The sequence below is a fragment of the Dasypus novemcinctus genome, chromosome 26, assembly GCF_030445035.2.
Source record: "Dasypus novemcinctus isolate mDasNov1 chromosome 26, mDasNov1.1.hap2, whole genome shotgun sequence".
In the NCBI taxonomy this organism is placed as follows: Eukaryota; Metazoa; Chordata; class Mammalia; order Cingulata; family Dasypodidae; genus Dasypus; species Dasypus novemcinctus.
The window spans coordinates 10,494,761-10,521,599 of record NC_080698.1 but is presented as its reverse complement, the minus strand read 5'-3'; the positions used below and the strand labels follow the sequence as shown (position 1 = coordinate 10,521,599).

The window sequence follows — 26,839 nt, the reverse complement described above, 5'->3', positions numbered from 1 at the left end:
AGGGGTAGAGGAGTGGGGAAGATGAAGTTACCTTTCAGAAACGTCCCCAAGTGTCTTACCCCAGGCTGCCTCTTGGGCGTCTGCCCAGAGGCTGGACAAACCACCCCAGATCTTCAGAAGGGTCCTGTGCCGACCGCGTGGGATGCAGCCCACCTGGGGCCGCCGCAGAGGATCTGAGCTTGTGCTGGCCCCTGACTTCACTGAGCCACTCAGAATCTCTTCCCTAGAAATCTGGAATGGGGGCAGATGGAAAGTGGGAGAGAGGGACATGTGAGCTGTGAGTGGCCAAGATTCCTACCAGGTGGCCCGGATAAGTCAGAATTGTCAGGCAGCAGAAAGAGAAAGAGAAGCAGGGAGGTCAAGGCCAGAACCAGCCAGTGAGGGCAAGTCTCTTCCTGGCCCTTGTGCCTGCCTGAGGCCTGGCTACAAACTACCCTTGGGTTCTGAAAGGCACCACTCTGGTCTTAAAATATGGCCTCCTTTATGGTCCAAGGCTGCCCAAGTGGTAGCGTGCTCTTTTCTAGCAGAAGCACTCTTGGACCCATCACCTATTCCACATCCTGCTCAGCTGCTCCAGCTGACCTGAGGGCCCTGGAGAACCCAAGTCTGGGTCTGGGAGGCACCTTTCTCAAATGAAAGACTTTTAAGATCTCTTATGGACACCAAACAAAATCATTGACATTTCTGTCCACAAAAAGTCATTAAAATTCCAACAGCCTTCTTCACAGATGGGATAACACCAATCATCAAATCAATATGGAATGGCAAGGGACCCTAAGTAGACAAAATCACCTTAAAAAAGAAGAACAAAAGTACACAACTTACACTTCCCAACTTTAAAACTTACTGCAAAGTTACAGTAATCAAAACGTGTGGTAAGTGGTACTGGTACAAGGACAGACATTTACACCAATGGAATAGAATTGAGAGTGCAGAAATAAACCCATGTATAGCCAATTGGTTTTTGACAAAAGTGCCAAGTCCATTCAATGGGGAAAGAATAGTCTCTTCAACAAATGGTGCCGGAAAAACGAGATCCAAGTGTGACAGTATGAAAGTGGACCCCTGCCTCATGCCATATGCAAAAATTAACTGAAAATGGATCAATGACCTAAATATAAGGACTAAAACTATCAAACTTTTAAAATAATACATAGGCAAATATCTTCAGACTTTGTATTAGGCAATGGATTCTTAGACTTTCTACCAAAAGCAAGAGCAACAAAAGAAAGAATAGATAGGTGGCGGACTTGGCCCAGTGGTTAGGGCGTCCGTCTACCACATGGGAGGTCCGCGTTCAAACCCTGGGCCTCCTTGACCTGTGTGGAGTTGGCCCATGTGCAGTGCTGATGCGCACAAGGAGTGCTGTGCCACAAAGTGGTGTCCCCCGCATAGGGGAGCCCCACGCGGTGCCACACACACAGAGAGCTGACACAACAAGATGATGCAACAAAAAGAAACACAGATTCCCATGCCGCTGACAAGAACAGAAGCGGACAAAGAAGACGCAGCAAAATAGACACAGAGAACAGACAACTGGGGTGGGGGGGAAGGGGAGAGAAATAAATAAATAAATAAATCTTTTTTAAAAAAATGAAAAGAATAGATAAATGACACTTTATCAAAATCAAAAACTTTTTTGCTGCAAATGTATCAACAAAAAAGTGAAAAGACAAGCTACAGAAAGGTAGAAAATACTTGGAAACCATATATCTGATGAGGGTATAATAGCCAGAATACATAGAGAACTTCTATAACTAAACAATTTTTAAAATGGGCCAAGAACTTGAATACACATTTCTCCAAAGAAGATAGATGAATGGCCAGTAAGCACGTGAAGATGCTCAACATCATTAGCCATTGCAGAAATGTAGATCAAAACTACAATGAGATACTACCTCAAAACCTTTAGAACAAAGACTTATAAACTGAAAATATCAAAACTTTGCAAAGTGAAATTAAAGAAGACCTAAGTAAATAGAAAGTCATCCACAATTCATGGATTGAAATACTTAATATTGTGATAGATAAATGATATTGTGAAGATGGTATTAACAACTTAATTGTAGTTTCCCTGCATGTTGTAAGTTCAACTCTTCCATCGTGTGGTAAAATTGGGAAACTCAACCATTGACATCCTATTCTTCTGAGCATCAACTCCCTCAATAATCTCTTTGATGGTTGCTCTATAGTGTATTCAGGTAGGCAATAATTTCTTCTAGATTTTGCAGTGATTATATGTTTATGAGTTTGTTCTATAGTAGTATAGTCATCCTTCAAAAACAGAATGGCTGCGTGTTGTTTGATTGATTGACTCTTATCAGATTAAAGATATTTCCTTTTTTTTTTTAAGAATTTATTTTTTATTTATTTCTCTCCCCTTACCCACCCCCCAGTGGCCTGCTCTCCCTGTCCATTTGCTGCATGTTCTTCTGTGATCGCTTCTATCCTTATCAACGGCACCGGGAATCTGTGTTTCTTTTTGTTGTGTCAGCTCTCCGTGTGTGCGGCGCCATTCTTGGGCAGGCTGCACTTTCTTTCGCGCTGGGTGGCTCTCCTTATGGGGCGCACTCCTTGCGCATGGGGCTCCCCTATGCGGGAGACACCCCTGCGTGGCAGGGCACTCCTTGCGCACATCAGCACTGCACATGGGCCAGCTTCACACGGGTCAAGGAAGCCCGGTGTTTGAACCGTGACCTCCCATGTGGTAGGCAGACGCCCTATCCATTGGGCCAAGTCCGCTTCCCATTTTTAATTTGATGAAAGTTTTTAGCTTGAATAAACTCTGACATTTATCAAGAAAAAAAAAACCTTTAGAAGAGCTATTATTGGGGAAAAAAAGGAAGATAAGTTTTGGGGAGGATGCTGAGAAACAGGAACCTTAGTACATTGTTGGTGGGAAGTAACATGGTGCAGCCACTGTGGAAAATAGCTGGTTCCTCAACAAGTCAAACATAAACCTACCATGTGACCCACAATCCCACTTCTACATATATACCCGGAAGAATTAAAAGCAGAGATTTGAATAGATATCTGATGTTAACAGCAGCATTATTCGCAATAGCCAAAAGGTGGAAGCAACCCAAGTGTCCATCAACAAAAGAATGGATAAACAAAATGTGTATATATACAAAGGAATATTATTCAGCAGTAAAAAAATAAAGTCCTGATCCATGCTGCAACATGGATGAACCTTGAAGACAACATGTTGAATGAAATGTCAGACCCAAAGGGACAGATATTATATGACTCTGCTTATATGAAAAAATTAGAATATACAAATTCATAGAGACAGTAGACAGCAGGTTAGCAGGGCAGGAGTGGGGAGGGGAAAAGGGGAATTAATGCATGATGGGCACAGGGTTTCTGTCTGGGGTGATAGGAAAGTTCTGGTAATGGACTCACATTGTGAATGTGATTAATCCCACTGAACTGTACACTTGGGAGAGGGTGAGATGGGAAACTTTTTATTGAATATGTTTCCACAATTTTTAAAGAGAGACCGAAAAGACAATGATAATTAAATGCAATAAATGATCCTGAACTGGATCCAATAATAGAGGAAAAAATATCCAAAAGGACATTACTGAGACACAGCTTAAAAAAAATGGGATATAGACTGTATGCTTTATATCTGTGTGAAATTTCTCAAATTTGATAACTATACTTAAGGTGGTTACATAAGTGAATATCCCCATTCTCAGGAAATATACATGAGAGTATTTTAAGTGTTCAAGGAGCATGTTATATGCAACCACTCTCAATTGTTTAGAAAGCAGAAAGATCGCTAGCTAGATGATTGATGAGATGGGTAGATTAGATAGGTAGATAGGTAGATAGGTAGGTAGGTAGAGATAGATGATAGAGCAAACGTGACAAAATGCTCAAAGTTGGTGGACCTGGGTGTCTGAGTGGGAGACATGCTGGGCTCTCTGCACAGGTTTTGCATTATTTTTGCAATCATTATTTTCTCAAGTGTCCTCAAGTGTGAAATCATTTCAGAATAAAAAGTTTTAAAAAGTCATTACATCAGCTTAAGGCCACCATGCGACAGGCTCAGGTTTTTCTAAGGAGAGATGTCCTACAAACCCAACTGCCACAACTACTTCAGCCAAAGGCAAGAGCAGGTATGGGGTGAGTGACGGCACTCTGCACCGGAGATGTCCCCTGGGCGCTGGAGAACCTGAGCTGGCAGGAGTCTGGGGAGCCATGAGCATGCAGCACCTTTGAAGCAGAAGCCCTGGGACGGCCTGATGTGAGGGAGAAAGGACTTGGAGGGCCGAGGCCTGGGCAGCATAAACGCTGAGACAGTGGGTGGGAAGAGCACTGCCACAGGGGACACAGGTAAACAGAGAGCAAGAGGGTAATGAGGATGAGGAGGTGCTGCAGCAACCTAGAAGAGTTTCCAGGAGCGTGTGGTCAGAAGGCTCTGCCCCACAGGGAGGGTGAAGCAGTGAGGGACGAGAAAGCACACACTGGACCTGGCCATTAGGTTATCTCTGGACCCCAGGAGGAAGCAGGGTTGGGGTATGTGTGTGTGTGTGTGTATCTGCAGGTGTGTTGGAGGAGGAGGCTCAGCTTTGCCCAGCCATAAAAGAGATCCTTGGGAAGTGGAAGTGGCTCAACTGATAGAGCATCTGCCTACCATGTGGAGGGTCCAGGGTTCGGTACCCAGGGCCTCCTGACCCGTGTGGTGAGCTGGCCCACGCGCAGTGCTGATGCATGCAAGGAGCGCTGTGCCACGCAGGGGTGTCCCCCGCATAGGGGAGCTGCACGCACAAGGAGTGCTCCCCGCAAGGAGAGCCACCCCACACGAAAAAAGCACAACCTGCCCAGGAGCAGCGCCGCACACACTGAGATCTGACACAGCAAGATGATGCAACAAAAAGAGACACAGATTCCTGGTTCTGCTGACAAGAATGCAAGTGGACACAGAAGAACACACAGTGAATGGACCCAGAGAACAGACAACTGGGGTGGGGCAGGGAAGGGGAGAGAAATAAATAAAAGTAAATCTTAAAAAAAGAGAGAGAGATCCTTGCCCAAGGCCGGCAGTTCGCCAGCACCCCAAGACTCACTACAGCTCCAGAGAAGCCTTGCTGCCCCTTTCTCTTAACCGTGGGGCTCTGACCCTGACCGAGCCTCGGGATGCAGCCAGGCGGGGACGGCTGCCGAGGCCCGCTGCTGGGTTTCCTCTATGCACTCAGGGCCCACGCAGCCCAGGTATACAGCAGGGATTAAGAAACACCTGTTGAATGAATGAAAGGACAAAGAGCATTCTCAAAATGAGACTGCATCTTCTGTGCCGCAAAGCCTTCCTTGGTAAGTGAGGGTCTCTGCAGAAGCTAATTAACTACGGGGGGTGGGGGGCTGCCTGGTTCCCATGGCCTAAGCCCACCCCCGGAGCATGTCATGGAAGGATAATCTGCACATTTACTGGAGTCACTTACATGATCGTGGGTCCTAGTGCAAAGGCTGAGGCACGAGCGCGTGCTGCTTGTTCCCCTCAGCCCCCCCCCACCGAAAGGCTGCAGCAGGAAGACCCGCCCTAACCCTGCCCTCACTCCTGGGCACCCAAAGGCCAGCGGGGCCTGGCACGGAATGTGGGCACCTCGAAAGTCAGCTGTGATGCATGATCTCACTGTGGGTTCTTCTCTGCTGTCCCTGGAACTTCATTCCCCAGTGCCACCCTGAGACCTCCTGCTCCCCTTCCCCAGTCCACTCTGCCTGGGGTCCTGAGATCCGTCCAGCAGGGCAGGGTGGTGACAAGTAGACTAGTCCTGCACACAGGGTGCCTCTCACAGGACACAAGAAAGCTGCCTCAGCCCCAGAGTGAGGGGTGGGTCAGCCGAGCAGAGGCTAGGGTCGGAAGGCCAGGCTCCCATGCAGGATCTTGCCCAGCCATGCCATGGGCTCCGGGAGATACGCATCATCTATGGCCCCAGGGTTCCCACCCAGCCAGGGATCATGACCGCTACTGCTAGAGCCATTCAGAAGAAAAACACGGAGTATGGGAAGCAGATAGGGCGTCCACCTACAACATGGAAGGCCCAGGGTTCAAACCCAGGGACCCCTGACCCGTGTGGTGAGCTGGCCCACGGGCAGTGCTGATGCGTGCAAGCAGTGCCATGCCACGCAGGGTCCCACGTAGGGGAGCCCCATGTGCAAGAAGTGCGCCCTGTAAAGAGAGCCGCCCCGCGTGAAAAAAGTGCAGCCCACCCAGGAGTGGCGCCACACACAGAGAGAGCTGATGCAGCAAGATGACACAACAAAAAGAGACACAGATTCCCAGGCCGCTGACAAGAAAGCAAGCAGACACAGAAGAACACACAGCGAATGGACACAGAGAGCAGACAACTGGGGGGGGGGGGAGAAATAAAAAATAAATCTTTAAAAAAAAACACAAAAACACAGAGTATGAGTAGAATCCCTCACTGGCTGAGGACTGTACGATCGGCTTAGAGACGGTGCACATCTTTAACCAAAATCCGTGGTTTTTCCTGCGCCACCCGCAGGGCCTGAGGAAAAGGATGCTGAGAGCAGCTGACTGAGGCTCACGTTCTTTCCCTACCAAACCTCACCTGTGGGTTCAGCCTTGAGCACTCCTGGGGCCACTGGCCCCCCATTTTCAGTGGCCTGAAAGCCTCCTCATAGGACAGTGCAGGAAAGGTCAGGATTCTTTCAAAAAAACAAAACAAAGCAGGGCGGCCCAGGAGGCCCAAAGCCATGAGCCGGGGTCTCAGCAACCAGGCTCTCGCTCTCAGCGCCGAGGGCAGGGAGGACTTTTGGCTTCCCTCCCTCCACGCGCAGCGGCAGAGGTGTTGGCTGGTGTGGTACCATTTTAGAGAAGAAGCTGCTGGACAGCTCTGGCGCCTGTCCCTGGAGTCCTGGCTGGGCTTCCCAGGGCTGCTCCCACTTGCTAAGGATGGAGCAGGGCCGGAGCAGGGCCAGCGCAGGGACCGCGTGCTCGCAGTGCTTCTGTCGGGGTTTCCAGGATGGCCAGGAAGGTCCGAGCACAGCGAGAGCAGGGGCCCCGGGGCTCCACCGCGCAGCCTGGTAAAGCCGGGTTGGAGGGGCTGGGGAGGGGACGCCGTGCGGCGGACTTGGCCCCGCTCAGTGGGGTGGTGTGTCTCAGATGGCCAGGCAATCAGCAATGGGCGCTCAGCACGGTCATTTGCAAAGGTGCTTTCAGGCAGGAGGGGCGCTTGGATGACACTTGGCCTTTGGGAAAGCCCGACTCCAGCCCGGCTGGCTTTTGAGCCATCGCCATGTGCCTGTACCCTGGGCCTTCGGGCCAGAGAAATAGACATCCCAGCCAAACGATGGGCTCTACCTGGCCGCCCAGCAGCCCCAGGCGGGGAGCCATCTCCCTCCTGCCTCCTTTCCAACTCCCGATTTCTGCCCTGAGAACTCTTGCTGCAGAAGAGGTGGGCACCCTCCCACAGCTTCCTGGAGTTTCAAGAACCAGCAGCGGGGAGGGCGTTCTGTGGAGCCTGGTGGCCTGGGTTTTACCCCTGCCTAGCTGCAGACCCTCTGATCCCTGGGATGGGCCAAGCCTTTCAAACTAGTGCTGTGATCTGAGCCCGAAATTCTGTATCTGTTTTTAGCAGCTGAGTGTGAAGATGAGGAGGCTGGAGCACAGAAGGCCCTCTGGGTCCCCCAGTATCGGGCACTGAATCAGAGCTCCAGAGGACAGGGACTAAACCTTCAATCACGGGTAAGTCAAATACAGTGTGTGTTAGGCCTGAGGGATGCTAATCTACCTTGGTCACCCTTATCTCCCCGGCCCTGGGCACGGAACCTGGCACCAACTAACAGGACTTGATGCCAGGTCTCAGGCCCAGTGCTTTCATTTCGCATTTTTTTTTCATTTGATAAGATAAATGTTGGTTGAATCGACTGTACTTGACTCATCCTCTTGAAACTCCAGTATTGCCTCAATTTCTTCCTCTTCCTTATCTCTTTCTCAAGGTACTTGTAGGAACCAAGTGGCATTAATATTAAAGTCCTGGCAGGTAAAGTGCTACTTTATTTTTCCAGCCCAGACTTGAATAACCAGCAGCCTGTCTAACACCTCACTAGGATGTCCCTAAAATGCAAACTGTGCAAAAGCAAACTCCTGCTCATACGCCACAGGCCCATTTCTCCCAGTGTGCACCAGATGCTCAGGTCAAAACACAGGAGTCCTAGGGAGCGGGGGTAGCTCAGTGGTTGAGCACCTGCTTCCCGTGTGGGAGATCCCAGGTTCAATCTCTGGTACCTCCTAAAAAACAAAAGCAAAATGAGCCCAGTGGTCCTCCCCAACTACTTTCTTTCTCTAGCTCTCTACAGCCAATCCTTCAGCGGATCCTGCTGGGTCTGCCTCCAGAATATCCAGCAGCTGAATACTGCATCACTCCCACCCACACCACCCCCGACCCTTCCCCAGATCTGGTCACCATCTTCTCACACCTGAATAATGGCCAAGACCCTCCTCAGCTTCCTGCTTCTGCCCTGGCCCCTCAGGCTTGGCAACACGCAAGGAAATGACCGCAATCACCATTTTGTTTCGGCAATCCCATTTCCAGAAAACTATCCCACAGACACTCTGGCAAAAATAGAAAACCACACATGTATCAGGTTCTTCACTGTGGTACTATCTGTAAGACCTTAAGGGTGGACCCAGCACAGCGTCCTGGTTGAACTATGGCACATCTGAACGATCGCGTCCTACACAGATGCTGAAAGGAGCCGAGGGTTTATTCTGCCATGGGGTGATCTTCAGGATCAAAAAGCAAAATACAGTGGGCTATATGGGCACTCTTACTTCCTGCATGATATTTCTATAAACCTACAACTGCACTAATAATAATACAATAATAATAAAGTACAAAATAGTGTTGAGTCTGCTACCTTCTATATAAGAGAGATAAACATATGTGTATTTTCCTTAAAATTTAAAAAAGAGACAATGGAACGATAAAAATGGTTTCCTATCAGGAAGGGAGAGAATAAGGTGGAGGGAACAAGAGATGGAACTAGACTTTTCTCAATTTACTTTGTTTCATTGTTTTGCCTTTGGAATCACATTACATTTTATGTAATTTTAAAAATTAAATGAAAAAATGAGGTAGACAGCATTATTGGTCACAACTTTACCCTTTGTAGATTGCTTCCCTTTGCCGTGTGACTTTTCAGTTCCTTCTGCTAGAGGTAGAGTGTATTTTCCAAAAATGCTCTCAGCAAGACTTCCACTCCCACATGCTCTTATAGAACCTGAACACTCCCAATCAAGAAGAAGTGGAGTCTAAAATTGGGAGAAAAATTTGTCTCTTTAACAAATGGTTCTGGGAAAATTGAATGTCCATATGCAAAAGAAAGAAGGTCAATTCCTACCTCATACACAAAAATCATCTCAAAATGAATCAAAAAACCTAAATATAACAACCAGAACTATAAAACTCCTAGATGAAAACATAGAGAAGCATCTCAAGAACCTGGGTTAGGCAATGGTTTATTAGACTTTATACCTAAAGAATGAACAACAAAAGAAAAAATAGATAAATGGGACCTCATCAAAATTAAAAACTTTTTTATGAAAGCATCAAGGAATTTTTTATGAAAGCAAAAGATAACCTACAGAATGGGAGAAAATATTAGGAGAGCACATATCCAATTAAGGTTTAATATCCAGAATATATAAAGAATTCCTACAACTCAACTACAAAAAGACAAACAACCTAATTTAAATATGGGCAAAAGATATAAATAGACATCTCTCAAAAGAAGATATGCAAACGGCCAAAAAGCGCATGAAAAGATGCTCAATACCATTAGCCATTAGGGAAATGCAAATTGTAACCACAGTGAGATACCATTTCATACCCACTAGAATGGCTATTATTTAAAAAATGGAAAAAAAACAAGTTTGGAGAGGATATGATGAAACAGGAACACCTGTTCATTGCCAATGGCAACGTAAGATGGTGCAGTCACTGTGGAAGACAGTTTGGCAGTTCCTCAGGAAGTATAGAATTACCATATGACCTGGGAATCCCACTTCAAAGCTATACCCAAGAGAAGTGAAAGCAGGGTCTTGAACAGATATTTGCACACCGATGTTCACTGCAGCATTATTCACAACCAATGAATGGATAAATAAAATATGGTATATACATACAATGAAATATTATTCAGCCATAAAAAGGAATGATGTTCTGATTCATGTGACAATGTGGATGAACCTTGAAGACATCATGTTGAGTGAAATAAGCCAGGCACAGAGGATAAATATTGTATGATCTCACTGATATGAAAGAATTAGAATAAGAAAATTCATAGAGTCAGAAACTAGAATACTGGTTACCAGGGACTAGGGTCAGGGTAGGGAATGTGGAATTAATGCCAAAATTTTACAGAGTTTCTATTTGGGAGTGATGGAAAGTTTTGGGAATGAAAGGTGGTGATCAAAGCACAACATAATTAATGGCACTGAATTACATATTTGATTGTAGTTAAAAGGGGAAACTTTAGATTGTATATATGTTACTAGAATAATTTTTTTAAAAACTATAGGACTGTACAATACAGTGATCCTTAATGTAAATCAAGGACTATAGTTAATAGTACAATTATAATAATATTCTTTCATCAATTATGACAAATGTACCATATTACTGCATGGTGTTAATAGTAAGGGGGGTTATGAGAACTCTGTAGTTTCTGAATGATTTTTCTGGTAAATCTTCAACCTCTCTTTAAAAAAAGAAAAAGGTAGCATCCATGTTCCTTCCTATACACTTAGGTAAGATTTTTGGCTGCCTCATGAATAGAATGTGGCAGTAGTGACACTGCATGCGCTGTGAGGGTAGGTCATAAAAGGTGGTACAGCTACCATCTCACTCTTTCTCAGGACTTGCCCTTGGAACCCAGTCACCAATTTGTGAAGAAGCCCAGACTAGACCACATGGAGAAGCAGAGGCACCCAGCCGAGAGGCAGGATCAACTTTCAGACATGTAAGTAAGCCTTCAGATGATTCTCAAGTCTTCCAGCTGAAGCTCCAAAACTGTAGAGCAGATTGATGCCATTTCTACTGTGCCCTGCCTGAATTCCTCACCTTCAGAATCTAGGAGCAAATAATGTTGTTTTACAAATTTTGACAAGACTTGTTACACAGTGACAGTAATTGCAAAACCACTACTTGACTTTGGCTTGGCCATGAATTGTTTTGACCGAAGGAATGTTAGCAGATTTTTCATAAGCAGAGGCATGAAATATATCTGTGTGGTTAGGCATGTCCTCTTAAGCATTTGTCTTTGCCCCAGGAAGAACATGTCCCAGCTAGCTCGTTAGTCCAAGGAGGATGAAAGACATACGGGGCAAGCCTAGACAATCCGCCTAGCCTAGGTCAGTGAATGAATTTTAGCCAGTGTAGATGCGTGAGTGAGAATAAAAAAAATTGTTTGAAGTCACTGAGTTTTGGCAAATTTAACGTACAATATGATGGTGGCAACAGATAACTGATCAAAAAGCAATCCTTACAGGGAAGCGGATGTGGCTTAACTGATAGAGCATCTGCCTATCACATGGGAGGTCCAGGGTTCAAACTCAGGGCCTCCTGACCTATGTGGTGAGCTGGCCCATGTGCAGTGCTGATGCGCGCAAGGAGTGCTGTGCCACGCAGGGGTGTCGTCCGCGTAGGGGAGCCCCACGCACAAGGAGTGCACCCCCCATGGAGAGCTGCCCCGCGTGAAAAAAAGCGCAGCCTGCCCAGGAGTGGCACCACACACACAGAGAGCTGATGCAGCAAGATGACACAACAAAAAGAGACACAGATTCCCAGTGCCGCTGACAAGAATGCAAGCGGACACAGAAGAACACACATTGAACGGACACAGAGAGCAGACAATGAGGGGGTGGGGAGGGGAAGGGGAGAGAAAGAAACAAAAGATAAATCTTTTTTTAAAAAAGCAATCCTTACAAATAGAACATAAACTGGGGAAGAAAAATGAGCCTAACTGTGTATTGTCATAGTGTTATAACTACACAGAGAAAATTATTTCTAATAGCTCTAAAATATAGAACTTGGATTATTCATCCCCAGAAATATATAACTTAGAGACAAAAGGAACCACAAGAAAATCTTAAACCACACCAGTAATGCTATTGTCAGTAAAAATTTCTATATCATTATTTTGAAATGAATGTACTCACATACATTTAAACACATAATAAAGCAAATAGACAAGAATTCAGTGTCTGAAGAAGTTGGATTTTTTGTTTAAGAGAAGAAAAATTTGAATCAAAGAAATTAAGTAAAAACCCCATTTCTGTAGATCTACTTGGAAACATAAGTATGAACTCTTGATCTATTTTTATCTTTCTAAAAATATATATTTCCCACATCTATACAATAAGAGCCTAAGAAACAATGACATCCCAGTAGCAGTGAGCACCCCTCACGGCCAGAGTGTGGTCTCCAAACACCATTTTCCACTAAAAGGAATCAGGGTTCCTCGGAGAAACAGCTAATTTTAGGTCCAGGGCAGTAAATCTACAAGATGAAGCTGGGACATCTGTTTTGCCAATAGGCAATAAAGTTCTCCAAAAAACCATTAGAATCAAATCAGAAGGAAGCAAGAGCCAATCTGAAGGGTTTACCTCCAGCCAAAGATAGGACCATTTAAACATCCAAAAGAATAAAAACTGCAGTGAACTGAACTATATCACATATTTTTATCACTTTTTAAAAACATTTTATCAAGGTGAAATTCACATAACATAAAATTAACCATTTTCAAGTGTTCCTTGGTATTAATGTATTCACAATGTTGTGTAACAATCAGTTCTCTCTAGTTCCAAAGCTTTTTCATCACCCTATAAAAATATCTTGTGCATATCACAACATGGATGAACCTGGAGGACATTATGTTGAGTGAAGCAAGCCAGACACAAAAGGACAAATACTATATAATGGCATTACTATGAACCAAATACATTGTGTAACATATTGTATGATTCAAGAAAAAATGTATAGGTAACCAGTACATTTAATTGTGTTTATTCAACTGTTTTCTTTTTAGTTTTTAATTATTGAATGTACAAAATAAAGTTTTAAAAAAATCTTGTACCCATTAAATAATTATTCCCCATTCTTCCCTCCCCCGTCCACTGTAACTTCTAATCTTTCTGCCTCAATGGATTTGCCTATTCTGGATACAGCAAATAATAGAAATATGTGGCATCTGTGCCTGGTTTCTTCATTTAGCATAATGTTTTCATGGTCCATCCAAATTGTAGCATGTATAAGTGCTTCATTCCTTTTTATGGCCAAATCATATCCATTATATATACAGATACCACATTTTGTTTATCCAGTCACCTGATGATGGACTCAAAGATGTTTAAATGCATGAGTTCATAATGATACAAAAACAAGGAGAAAAAGCTGCTTGGGCACCAACTCATTATTCTAAAGATCGATCAGAGGCGAGAAGCCTTTATCTCCTTTTTTTTTTTTGTACGAACTGAATTTCAGGATAATCAAAGAATTGATGATAGAAGAATTTAAGCTAATTGCCATTTTACAGCCTCTAATTAAATATTGGCTCTAGGCAAGAATCATCAGTGAATGTTAAAAGGTTGATAGGAACTTTATTAATGGATAAATCAGACTGATAACATCTGAATCCCCTGGTCAATCCTGTCATCATTCAGGTGGGACAAGCAGACACAGGTGTCTCCTTATGGGATGCAGTGGGAAGTACATACCACCACCAATGAAGTATTCTTGCCAAAAAGATTGAACCTGAATCTATTCTGATCTTGACTGAATCACTGGCTTACAGGAAATATGGAGGGCCTAAGGAACAAATAAAACAACATCATGAGGAAGTGCTCAGCCAAAACCGAAATGGAAGACATTATGATTTCTTCACCAAATAAATGGAAATTTTAAAAGCAGCAAGAGGGAAGAGAACTTGGCCCAATGGATAGGGCGTCCGCCTACCACATGGGAGGTCCACAGTTCAAAGCCCAGGCCTCCATGACCCGTGTGGAGCTGGCCCACGTGCTGTGCTGATGCGCGCAAGGAGTGCCCTGCCACGCAGGCGTGTCCCCTGTGTAGGGGAGCCCCACGCACAAGAAGTGCACCCCTAAGGAGAGCCACCCAGTGCGAAAGAAAGTGCAGCCTGCCCAAAAATGGCCCCGCACACACGGAGAGCTAATACAAGATGACGCAACAAAAAGAAACACAGATTCCCAGTGCCGCTGATAAGGATGGAAGCGGTCACAGAAGAACACACAACAAATGGACACGGAGAGCAGACAACTGGGGGCGGGGAGTGAGGGGAGAGAAATAAATAAATAAATAAATCTTTTTTTTAAAAAGCAGCAAGAAAAAAATTAAAAAGCAGCATAGGAACTGATATAGTAAGAGACTTAGAGAGCACAGTCATCAAATATGTGTGGACCTTGTTTGGATCCTGATTTGAACAAACCAATGTTCTTTGAAAAAAATCAAAGAAAAGTGAACATGGACTGCGTATTAAGTTATATTAAGAAATTACAGGGGGGAAGCAGATGTAGCTCAAGTGATCGGGCTCCTGCCTACCACATGGGAGGTCTGTGGTTTAATTCCTGGTGCCTACTAAAGAAAACAGCAAGCTGGTGTGGTGAGCAGGAGTGGCAAGCTGATACAACAAGATGATGCAACAAGAGACACAAAAAGAAAAAACATAATGAGAGATACAGCAAAGCAGGGAGCAGAGGTTCCTGGTGCCTCCTAAAAGAGGACAAACAGGATGGCAAGCTGGCCCAACAGGCAGGCACAGAGAGCTGATGTGACAAGATGATGCAACAAGGGACACAAGAGGAAAAACATAATGAGAGACACAACAAAAACGGAATGGAATTGACTTAAGCAATTAGGTGCCTCCCTCCCACATCGGAGGTCCTGAGTTCAGTTCCTGATGCCTCCTAAAGAAACAGAGAAAACGAACAGACACAGCAAGTGCAAACAACAAGGTGGTGGGGAGATAAATAAATGAAATAAATCTTTAGGGAAAAAAAATTACAGAGGAGCAGATGTAGCTCAAGCGGTTGAGTGCCTGCTTCCCATGCACAAGGTCCTAGGTTCAATCCCCAGTACCTTCTAAAAACAAAACAAACAAACGTAAAAAACAGCTCTCAGTGGGGAATGGATGTGGCTCAGTGGTTGAGGGCCTGCTTCCCAGGTACAAGGTCCCAGGGTTCAATCCCCAGTACCTCTTAAAAAAATAAAGAAAGAAATTATAGTTAACTTTGTTGGCTGTGACAACGTCATGGATTAAATTAAAAAGAAAGTATCTTTTAACTATTACAGGTACATCCTAAAGTATTTGAGTGAAATGGTATGTTTGGAATTTTTTTTTTTATTAGAGAAGTTGTGAGCTTACAAAACTAGTGTGCATAGCATACAGGATTCCCATACATCACCCCACCACCAACACCTTGCATTGTTGTGCAACATTTGTTACAAATAATGAAAGAACATCATCAAAATATTACTGCTAACTATAATCCACAGGATAGGTCTGGATTTTGAGTGAGAATACTCTAGCAAAAAAAAAAAAAAAAAAAAAGGGAAACGGACTTTGGCCCAGTGGTTAGGGCGTCTGTCTACCATATGGGAGGTCCGCGGTTCAAACCCCGGGCCTCCTCGACCCGTGTGGAGCTGGCCATGCGCAGCGCTGATGCGCGCAAGGAGTGCCGTGCCACGCAAGGGTGTCCCCCGCGTGGTCACGCGCAAGGGTGTCCCCCACGTGGGGGAGCCCCCACGCGCAAGGAGTGCGCCCGTGAGGAAAGCCGCCCAGCGTGAAAAGAAAGTGCAGCCTGCCCAGGAATGGCGCCGCCCACACTTCCCGTGCCGCTGACGACAACAGAAGCGGACAAAGAAACAAGACGCAGCAAATAGACACCAAGAGACAACCAGGGGAGGGGGGGAAATTAAATAAATAAATAAATCTTAAAAAAAAAAAAAAAAAGTTGGAGGAACACAGGAGATGAAAAGTGGGCACAATGCAGATCACTGTTGAAGCTGGTTGAGGAGTCCACAGGAGGGAGGGCATCATACCACCTGCAGAGCACGTGCTGCTCCCGGGCACATCTACCACACAGGGCACAAGCCAGAGCACCCCCAGGAGAGGCTAGCACAGCATGGCCCACCAGAAAAGGACAGGCTACCTAGAAAGCCCCTGCATAGGGGGTTAGTTTAAGAAATATGTATCTATTTTAGAAAGATAAAAAGGGAATGTGGGTTCATATTGATGCTTCCAAGTAGATGAATATTTATCCCATTGATGAGGTTTTTACTCAATTTTTTGACTTCACTTCTCTCTCTCGCTCATCCTCTGCAGTCCACGGGGGCTGCCACAGCTGGGGTGTAAGATGGTGTCCTCTCTGGATCAGCCCTTCCTCTCCCCGCTGTCTTCAGCTGGCACCATACCAAACCCGACCTGACCAGGCCTTGCCTCGAGGGCCCAAAGCTGGCCACACAAGGTCAGATGCAGGGGTTCAGAAAGTGGCTCCCAGGGCCACGGGAAGAGAAGGGGGCCACACAGCATGCTCCCCCAAACAAGCACATGTCTTCGTTATTATTCGTTCAGAAAATGGACCATGGAACTCAAGGAGAAGATGGAGCAAGTCATCATCCACATATTTCTGGGAAGACATCCCAGATTCTCCCAACTGGAATGGAGCACCCACACCACAAAATACAAGGTGACTCATCTCTTCCCTCAATTCTGAAAAGAGATGGAGGCGATGGAGAAAATGCTGTTGAAATGGCTTTCTACCCAGACAGGCCTCAGCGAACATAGTATTGGATTATCGTGAGGTTTCTGTTCTTTTCCCAGGGCTTGACTGAATTTTCTGTCCCACCCTGAGCTGCTGTCTCTCTTCTCAAGGACTTGTTCCCTGCTCTGTATGAGGGACTTTACCCCCAAGGAGAGGAGTTCTCAAGAGCAGCCACGTACTCGCTGCTTTTCCATAGACAACTCTGTAAAGGGACATTAAGTGTCTCGGCCCCATGATGAGAAAACCAAGGAAACAAACAGCTCTCACCCATGGGGACTCAGCCACAGAGCCCCCTGGAATGCTGAGAGCCCTGCTCTCCAAGGGGTCCCTGGGCCAGCAGCTCTGGCCTCCCCTGGGAGCTTGATAGGTACACAAATTCTCTCAGGCCCCATTCCAGACCTATGGAGTCAGAAGCTCTTCACGCAGAGCTGGGAAGTAGCCGCTGGCACCCACTTTCACACGCTCTCCAGGGCATACCAATGAGCCTAACAACTGAGAACCACCATATTACACTACGTGTTATTCCAAGTGAAATTTAAATTCTGCTTCCAGTTCTGTCCTCCACAGAGGTAGAGACCTGCTTCACCCTCCAAACTGCCAGCTTTCGTAGGAAGACAGCACCTTTTTGAAGTCATTCTTAAGGACCTCTTTTTCTCACACTCCACATCCAATCCATCAGAAAACCTTACCGCTGCTACCTTCAGAATGAGTTCGGAATTCAGTTAGCTCCCACCTCTCCATTGCTACCACTCCAGGCAAGGCCGCCATCATCCTTCTCCACCTGCTTCAGACCTCCGTCCCTCCTCTGCTCCCAAGGGCCATCTCCTTGGAAGTAAAAGCCACAATTATTACTGTGACTAACAGGGCCCTTTGGTAGAGCTCCCCACTGGCTTCTGACCTCATCCTCTACCTCTTCCTCTCACTCTCACCATTCCAGCCATGCTGACCTTCTCCCTGTCCCTGCTGTTCCTTGGGCCTGGAATGTTCTTCCTCCAGAGAGCCACTGAGCCCCTCCACCACCTCCTCTGGGTCTGTTAAAATGTCAAGGTATTCGTGATAATCTACCCGGCCATCCCATTTAGAATAGAAACACCCCTCTCCCAGCACTCCTCAGAGGCTGTCCATGCCTTATGCTCCTCCTAGCACTTATTCTCATCTGACATACTATGTATTTTACTTGTCTTTTATTTTCTGTGCCTGCCCTCAATAGAATGTGAGCACCACAAAGGCAGGGTTTTTTATTTGTTTTATTCATTGCTGCACCTCCAGCTCCCAGCACAGTGCTGAGCTCATAGTAGGGGCTCAAAAAATCAATGCTGGGAAGCGGATGTGGCTGAAGTTACTGAGTTCCTGCCTACCACCTGGAAGTCCAGGGTTCAGTTCCTGGTGCCTCCTAGAGAAGACGAGCAAGACAGCTGGCACAGCAAGCTGGCGCAACAAGATGATGCAACAAGGAGATACAAAGAGGAAAGACAATGAGAGATACAACAAAGCAGTGGGCTGAGGTAGCTTATGTGATTGAGCACCTCTCTTCCACATGGGAGGTACCAGATTTGGGACACAGAGAGCAGACAAGTGCAAAACAATGAGGGGTAGGGAATAAATAAATAAAAATAAAGCTTTTGTAAAGAAATCAATGCTGTACTGACATTACTCTCTACCCTCTTTCCAGGTGTCTCAGTCCCAGTTTGGGATGACTATTTTCCTCTTTTCTGAAGGCTGTATTTCTTTTAAGAGACCATCAGGGCATCAGGGGACATAGTCAGGATCCAAAAGGGTCTCACCTGGTGGAAAGGATCTCCAAGTACAAAGACATGGCAGGGTCCCATACAGGCCCCCACGGCTCCACGCACAGGCCACGCAAGCCCAGGATGGAAGGGACCCAGCCTTCTTGCAGAGATGTCCAACATGAGGCTGGACAAGCACAGGGGACAGCGACCAGAGCGCTCAGAAAGTTGTAGGAAGGTGTTCTCAGGCTGCCTCTGTTCTTCAGACTAGAGCACTCGGCCAGAGTGACATGCTGAGCCCCGGGCCTTGTTCCCTGAGCTCCCCGCCCTCAGGATATGCTGACAGCCTTGGGCAGAGCAGCTCAGGTCTGCAGTGGCCCCCGAGACAGATGACAGCCACAGGAGTGGAGCTGTCAGGTCCAGAGAAGAAGCCTGGGGGTGAGGAGGGGAAGGCATAAGGGCTCTCAGTCCTGGCACAGGGCAGGGACGGTGACTCACAGTGACCTGTGAGCAGACAAGTCGGTGGTGCCAGAGGGCAGAGCCAGGACCAGCAGACAGAAGGTGTACGAAAGCCATGCCACGCAAGCAGGAAGAAGGAAGAACTTTCCAGTAGTGGAGTCATCTGCCTGCCACAGACGGAAGGCCACCAAGCACTGGGATGTTCACACTGAGGCGCAGCTCCTACCCGCAGGAAACATGAAAGCAGACATCCTGGCAACCATTAGGGGTTGGAGGAGATGCTCAAAATAAAATGGGGACAAAGCAAACATATCACCTGCCAAAGCCTAACCATTTCCTGAAGAAGCAATCTCATGTGCCAGACAAGTGACACTGTAGGAGACGTGGCCTGAGCCCACAGAACCCACAGAGCCACAGGAAAAGATGCAGAAAACAACACCCCCGGGCCATCACTCTCCAAGTGAAGGAATCTGCTCAACCTTAAAGGAGCAACAGGTGCAGGGGCGAGAGCAAAAGTCTCTTTCAGGCCAGTCCCCTCCACGTGCCACCCTCCCCACACTACTTTGCCAGCTTCAGCGACCCAGAGATCAGGGACACGCTGGCCGCTGCCAGCACACGGGTGTCTGTGGGTGGAACAACCTGTGGGAGAAAAGCAGCTGAGCCCAGCTGGGCACAGGGCAGTGGGCTTTGCAGGCCTGGGCAGAGCTCACGGGCAGGCCAGCCAGCCCAACCCAGGAGGCCAACAGCTTTGCAGGGGCCCCTGCCTTAGCAGAATGCCAGCCAGCCCTTCTTCTGGCTTGCTCTCCAGGGCACCATGGAAGAGCAATTCTCTTCATCTAAAGCTACTTCTAACTAACCTACAGGCTAATGTTGTACTTATTTTCTATCCTCAATGGAGCTAAAGAACAGTGGAATGCAATACTCTTTCTTTTTACTCATCTCACTGAAATATGCTGTCATTTTACAGGTGAAAAAAAACTGAGGTTACTCAACATACAAAGCCAATTTGGGGCAACGTCAGGATTGATTAAAATCCCCGGGCAGAATGCTTCCACTATTTCTCATCCCTCTCCTGTCCTTTCCTCAAATGTCCTACTTCCTGCTCCTTTTCTCCTCCTCAAAGCCCTCCCCATCCTCCTGCTAAATTTTCCATCTTCTCAACGTGGAAGGCAGGCAAGTAGCGTTATTTTCCAGCTGTGCTCAGCGTACCGCATTTCTGTTTGCGGAAGTCTGCTAGCTGTCCATTCTTGCAGGTCTCTCGTCTTAGGCCTTTGGAACTCCTAATAGAATAAGTTTTCATGTTGTGTATGTGCCTTATGTGTGTAAAACACGTATATGCTATACTATTTTAGAGTAGGAGATAATATAACCTCTTTTATTCGTGCTGTCATTTACCCTACTTCTAAGACAAAGGGAAGGCAGGAGCAAACGCTAATTTAAGGGAAAGGATGCTGGGGCAGAAGAGCTGAATGAGACTGGAAGAGCTCTGAGGGCAGAGCCCATTTTGTGTCCTCCCTTTGTTCTGTACCACATTTCGCCTGGGAACAGGCATCCAGGAGGCATTCAGCAAAGCATTTCCTGAAAACGCGGATTAAAACTTTACTTTAAAAATGCTTCTACTTGTAGGCAGGATTGAATAAATGTAGAAATCCCTCACTACCACTATCATGCTTCCCTATACAAAAAGTGCAGGCAACCCTTGTTACCTACCCACAGGTACGGATATACCAGTGTGACTATCGGCAAATGTCCTCGGCTTCCCTCCCTTCCGAAGGTCTTCATGGTTTTCCAGAATCTTTGGGAGGGATGGCACTCTTCGTGACCCAGAGGCCCTGGAGAGCTTGGGCTTTCTGGGTACAGGGGCAGTCCTGGATGGGACTGGGGGGGCGGGGTAGCTAGCGGACAAGCTGCTGAGGCTCTTTGGTCTCCTCAGTGTTTGGAACTAAGTCCCAGAAGTCAACCCTTCTACTTCTCCTCAGGGAAAAGTCTTTCTTCACCCCTGGTCCTGCAAGTAGCCTCTCCAAGCAGTTCTGGATGTGACCCCAGGGACTCCCAGTGTGCCTCTCTGTGACCCTCTTGTCAGAGAGAAGTGAGGGTACCAGGTAAGGGCTTCCTGCAAGGCTCTCTGTAGGACCCTGGAGCAGAAAACAGGAAGGAGAGCCCAGAGCAGCCTGGGGCCAGCCTGGGGGCCTCAGGCACAGCGCAGTGGGTCAGGGAGTGAGCTCGCCAGCCTCCTCCCCCAGGCGCAACTGACCAGACCCTAATGGGTAAAACAGGCTGAGAAAATCTCAGGGAGCCCCAGGGGAGAGGGTCCGGGAGGAAGCCAGAATTCCATTCCCCTCCCCCCACAGGTCGGGTCAGGGCTTAGGTGCCACTTCATTCCCCACCACGGCCAGCTTTTCACCACTGTGCTGGTGAACGGAGAGGGCCGAGGTCCCTGCCAAGAAGAAGGCCGGGCAAGTCCTGACACTGCAGTGTCAGCACCCACAGGGCATGCCCCTGGCACCAGAAGCCCCCACAGCGAGATTGTCCCTCGGGTCCTAGCTTACCAGGAGAGCCTGGTGTCCTAAAATGCCTGACGCTCGGCCCTTACTGCAGACCCGCAGGTCCCAGGCACCATTTCACCATTTTGAAAAGTGAGTGGTCAAGCAGGAAGGCCGAGGCCAGGACGGCCAGGGCCCGCAGGTGCCCGGCCAGGCAGGCGGGGGGAGGAATAAGCGTGGGCAACACACCAGCAGAGGGCCTGTGACGGGGCGCCCAGGGTGGCAGCTCCGGCTGTTCCGACAGTGTGGCCAGCCGCAACGGTCAGTCCGCAGTCGCTGCACGCAGCCCACGGACTCCAGGGGCAGGTTCCCCTCCAAGAACCCAACACAGCAGGCCTGTCTGTCCCCACTCCCAATCCCAACAAGGGAAAAGGCCTGATTCAGACACGCAGGGAGAGGATTCCCTAAAGGCCCCAAACCCTATCTCTAAGCAACCTCCTACTCACATGTAAAGGGAGGGCACCCACAAGCTGGGGCAAAAAGGTGCAACCCAGGGGCCTCTGAAAGCCTTGCCTTCCTAAACTCAGAACCAAACCAATCAGAAAAAGAAGAATTTTAGAAGAACAGAAAAGTGATCCTTTGTATTTTTCTCTGGCTCCCAAATGAGTCCAAAGCCTAGCTCTACTTGGGTGAACTCTCATCTTCTTCATGTCTGAAGCCCTCAACCAACCTATTTTTAAAGAGCTAGAACTTTTATCAAAAATTAAAAAAAAAAAGGACTATGAATCAGAAGAGGCTTTAGGTACAATTTCCAGTTCACAGGGAAAATGTGGGACAGAGGAACACCTTCAATGACACCACAGGGACTCCATCAGCATCATCCAGAATGTGAGAAGCCGCAGGACAAATGACACAGTTCTCCAATACATAAACTGCAAGGGGGAAAAAACGGAAAGGGGAGCTATAGATTTAAGGAAACTTGAGAAATGTCAGGCAAACACAATACATAGACATGGTCAGGATCTCAATTTGAACACACCGGCTGTAAAAAGTAAAGTTGTAAGACAATCAGAAAAATGGAACCCTGACTGGATATTTGCTGAGATTAAGAAGGGACAATTTGGGAAACGGACTTTGGCCCAGTGGTTAGGGCGTCCGTCTACCATATGGGAGGTCCGCGGTTCAAACCCCGGGCCTCCTTGACCCGTGTGGAGCTGGCCATGCGCAGTGCTGATGCGCGCAAGGAGTGCCTTGCCACGCAAGGGTGTCCCCCGCATGGGGGAGCCCCACGCGCAAGGAGTGCGCCCGTGAGGAAAGCCGCCGAGCGTGAAAAGAAAGTGCAGCCTGCCCAGGAATGGTGCCGCCCACACTTCCCGTGCCGCTGACGACAACAGAAGCGGACAAAGAAACAAGACGCAGCAAACAGACACCAAGAACAGACAACCAGGGGAGGGGGGGGAATTAAATAAATAAATAAAATCTTAAAAAAAAAAAAAAAAAGAAGGGACAATTTAGCTGCTTAGATGAGATCATGGTACTTTGGTTAGGTTTACACAAAGTCCTTATCTCTTAGAGATACACACTGAAATATTTATGATGAAATGTTGGGATGTCTGGAATTTGCTTCCATGGGTTTAAGGAATGAGGGGGAGAGATGTAACTGGAGCAGCATGGGTCAATGATGGCTGTGGTTGGGTGACGAGAACATGGGAGTTTATTAGACTAATTCTCTACTTTTGTGTATGTTTGAAATTTTCCATAATAAAAAGTTTTTTAAAAAAAGTTCTGTCCTGATCTGGAGCTGTTCCATGGGTGTATGTATTGGTAAACTCCATCATGTGCACCTCACTGTTCATTAGGCATACTTCCACAAAAATAAGTGAAGGAATGAATGAACAAATGAAAGGCACCCCTTCCTATAGGACACAGCCCACACAAGGGCACACAGCTTGAAAAGTGGAACTTGAGATAGAGTTCAGCCTTCTCCCAATCTGGCATTCCTTGGGAAAAGCACAGCCTATGTAACTAACTGGACATGGTGACCCTGAGACCACACTGCCTTGCAAGACCTTCTGATGCCCAAAGCTCATATTATTCACACCGGTTCAGAGGAAGCACTGTAGGTGTGGCAGCACTGCTACTCACAGGATTCACATCAGGCTTTCGGCTGAAAATGCTGGAATGGCCCCAATTCAGCTCAGCATGAAAAAAAGACTAATTCGGCCAGGGGTAACCAGAGGGTAATAAGGCAACAGGAAAGAGCCAGGGTTCAACTCCTTCCATACCTTAGTTTCAATCCCCTTCTGGGTTTAATAAAGCACTCTATCTATCTCCCTGTTCCCTGATCCTCCACACATCTCTGTGAGGTTTCCAACTGTCCCAAAATTTACAAGCTTGTTTAAAACAAACATACCCCTTTGCCAATGATCTTCCCTATATGCCTGGAAGCACATGCCACAGGGCTTTTTCTCCATCAATGGTCCAATCTGTTCAGGAGCAGCTCAGAACAACATGCTAAATTTGGCATCAGGTACCTGAGACATTCTGGTGGGAGGAAGTAGAAGCCATTCTGATGCTGGAGGAGAGAGAGATCATGGAGGGACTGCTCAGTGGAATTCAAGCTGAATTTCAACTGGAAAAGGAGATCCCTCCTCCTAAAATGCCCCCGGCCTGAGCGTTGGTGACAAATAGCCAGCCCACCCCCTAAGCCTGAAAGCCACAGGACCTCAGCACCACAGACCCATGTGTGAGCCCTGCCCACAGCCAGGCAAGGGATCCCGTGACTGCCAAGCCCAGGAGGAGTTCATGGCTCCCCTCACCCACAACAGTTTGTGAGTCCGCCCTATGGCGATCATGGACGGGACAGGAATGAAACACAAAAAGGGAATATGAGCAGTGGGCATCAGCCTCTGTCCCGTCCCTTTGAGCTGCCCAAGTTTTCCAAAATTCTATAAACTGCCCTCGACATCATCAGATACACTATAAGCAGAGCGGCCTGTTTGCTTATAGGAAGAGAAATGTCAACTTCCCCATTTAGAGAACTCTCAAAAGCAAGGTGTTTTTCCACCAGTTGTAGACGCTTTCCCTTGGAGGGAGAGCGCTAAAGTCTGGGTGAGCCTCCTTCAAGCTAAAACCCAACAGCAGCTCAACACACAGCAAAATGGACAATATTTTGGCTGTGCTAAGAGCTGTGTGCAATCCAGCTGCATTACTGTAATAGCTAACTGTAGCATGGACAAATCCCACCTTGAAAAGGGATGCTCATTGCCCAGCCTATCTGTGGTTAGCTTCAAGCTACTAAGAGTCCTTGATGACTGTTAGTTATCTAAGACATGAATCCTGAGAAAATAAATGCATGAGAGGACAGCTGAAGAATCAGAAATTATATTCTCTCATAGGCTATGTGCCCCCCCACAGAAAAGCCAAGACAGTATATATCAGCAAACTCACACGGCACCCACTTCCTATCCCGGGTTTTGCTACTCCCCAGGCCTATTTGGTGTTAGAATAATGCCTTCCATTTTATCTTGTTGTCTCTTGGTAGCTTTCCTGAGTTTTCAGTCTACTGATTCATTATATACTAGCATTCCCCTCCACCTACGTTCACTGCCATCTGACTGTTTCGCAGGACCTCAGTTGGCATACCTTTTAAACAAGCTGGTTTCACAGTATTTGATCAGGTATATTCTGTTTAAGGCATTCTGTGTGAGTTTCAGCTTTTTTCACTGGTTTGAAGCAGCTAGATCATAAGGCAACAGGAACATATTTGGTGCTAGATGATTCAATAGCATTTTTGCTTCATTCCAAAGCTTTCACTAAACCTTCGTGAAAGCACATGACCCTGTTAGTATTGTTGGGCCTAAATAAGCTTTGGTGTCCAGTGGGCATTTTTCCTTCCTCCAAGGATGATTACAGCCACAAAAAGCCTGGGGAAGGCGCATGACCAAGTTCATGGCTCAACTATTTTCACATCTCTCCGTTTCTAGCAGTAACACTTATCTTCCCTTACAGCCACTCCCATTGTGCTCTTTCCTCGGCCCAACACAATGGACACAGGCAGACGTTTTCCATCCCACTGCTCCCCAGTGCGGTGCGACCAGGCTGAGGTTACATAAGCCCCTCCTGAGCGGTCCGGCCCGGGCGTTGGGGGGAAACGAATTTGGGGTTCGTGACCGAGTCACGGTCTACAGGCCCCGACTGGCCCGGCCTGCGCTCTCCATCCGGCCTCGCCAAGGCGGTGGGGGCGGAGACTGGAAAGGGAGGACGGCTTCCCCCGACCCCCGGCTCACGCCACGCCCGCGGGGCTCTCGGTGCGGCCGGACGTCGGACCTCGCGGGCCACACTCGATCGCGGGGTCCGCGCCCCGGCCCCGGCCTTAGGCTGCAGCTCCCCGCCCCCCCGGGCGCCGCCGGGCGCGCTTACCTGCCCGGACCCGGTCCGCTGGCGCCCGGCCCCGCAGCGGGGGGTCCCGCCGGAGCCCGCGCGGCGCCGGCCGCGGGGAGCTGTCCGCCGCTGGCCGGTGCTGAAGGCGGCTTCCCAGCGCCGGGGCCGGGGCCCGGGCCCGGCCCGGCGCCTCCGGGCGGCAGCGGCCCATCGCCAGCGCCGCCCTCCAAGCTGGCCTCGTTGCCCATGGCGAGCGGGCGGGCCGCGTGAGGGTCGCGCGGGGCCGGGGCCGGCGGCTCCCAGGCGGCTGCTCACACGCTCCGCGCCGCCGCCGCCGCCATCTCCCAGCTCGGCTCGCGCCGCCGCCCGCCGCCGCGCATGCGCGGCCCGCGCGCGCCCCCTTCCCCTCTCACGCCCCCTCCCCGCCTCCCCCCTCGGTAGCCCCACGCCGCGCGCGTCCCCGCCAGCCCGCGAAGGCGCGTGTCCACGCGCCGGCCACGGGGTCGCCGGGAAACCACCGCGGCGCCTGCGCATGCGCCCTTCGGGGCCTACGCCGCCGGAACCCGGGCGGCCACCGTGGGAGAGTTCCACGAAGCCCGGAGGGCGTCGGCCGCGAGAAGAGGCCGCGGGGCCTGCGCGCCGGGCCCTGCCCTGGGAAGCTCCGGAGCCGGGACCCCCGCGAGTAACCTCAGTGCGGCCCCGGGCGAGGGCCTTGGGGGCAGGCCTCAGGGGCCCTCTGAGTAGGGCCTCAAGGACTTGGGAAGGCAGATGACCAGAGGCATAAGGTCGTGGAAGGAGGGAGATGGAGAGATGCTGGTGGTTGAGGCCAGAATGCAAGATCTTGAAGGCAGCCTATTCAAATGGTGATGGCAGCCACTGGGGGGGGGGGGGGAGTCGCACCGAGGCTCTGTCCCACCCGGCAGGTGTCTCAGGAAGCCCCCCAGGGAGTGGTGAAGAGTGTGTTTGGGCTCGGC

At 48.3% G+C, this 26,839-nt stretch overlaps 1 protein-coding gene across 2 annotated transcripts in view; it reads right to left on the bottom strand.

Annotated features, from left to right (window-relative positions):
* BSN (bassoon presynaptic cytomatrix protein) overlaps positions 1-26,113 on the bottom strand; it is a 110,144-nt gene extending 84,031 nt beyond the window's left edge. For both annotated transcript variants that reach the window (XM_058288921.1, XM_058288922.1), the window contains exon 1: positions 25,905-26,113. In XM_058288921.1, coding sequence (XP_058144904.1) covers positions 25,905-26,113 — 209 coding nt within the window. The remainder of the gene's footprint in view (positions 1-25,904) is intronic.
* Between the last annotated feature and the right edge of the window lie 726 nt (positions 26,114-26,839).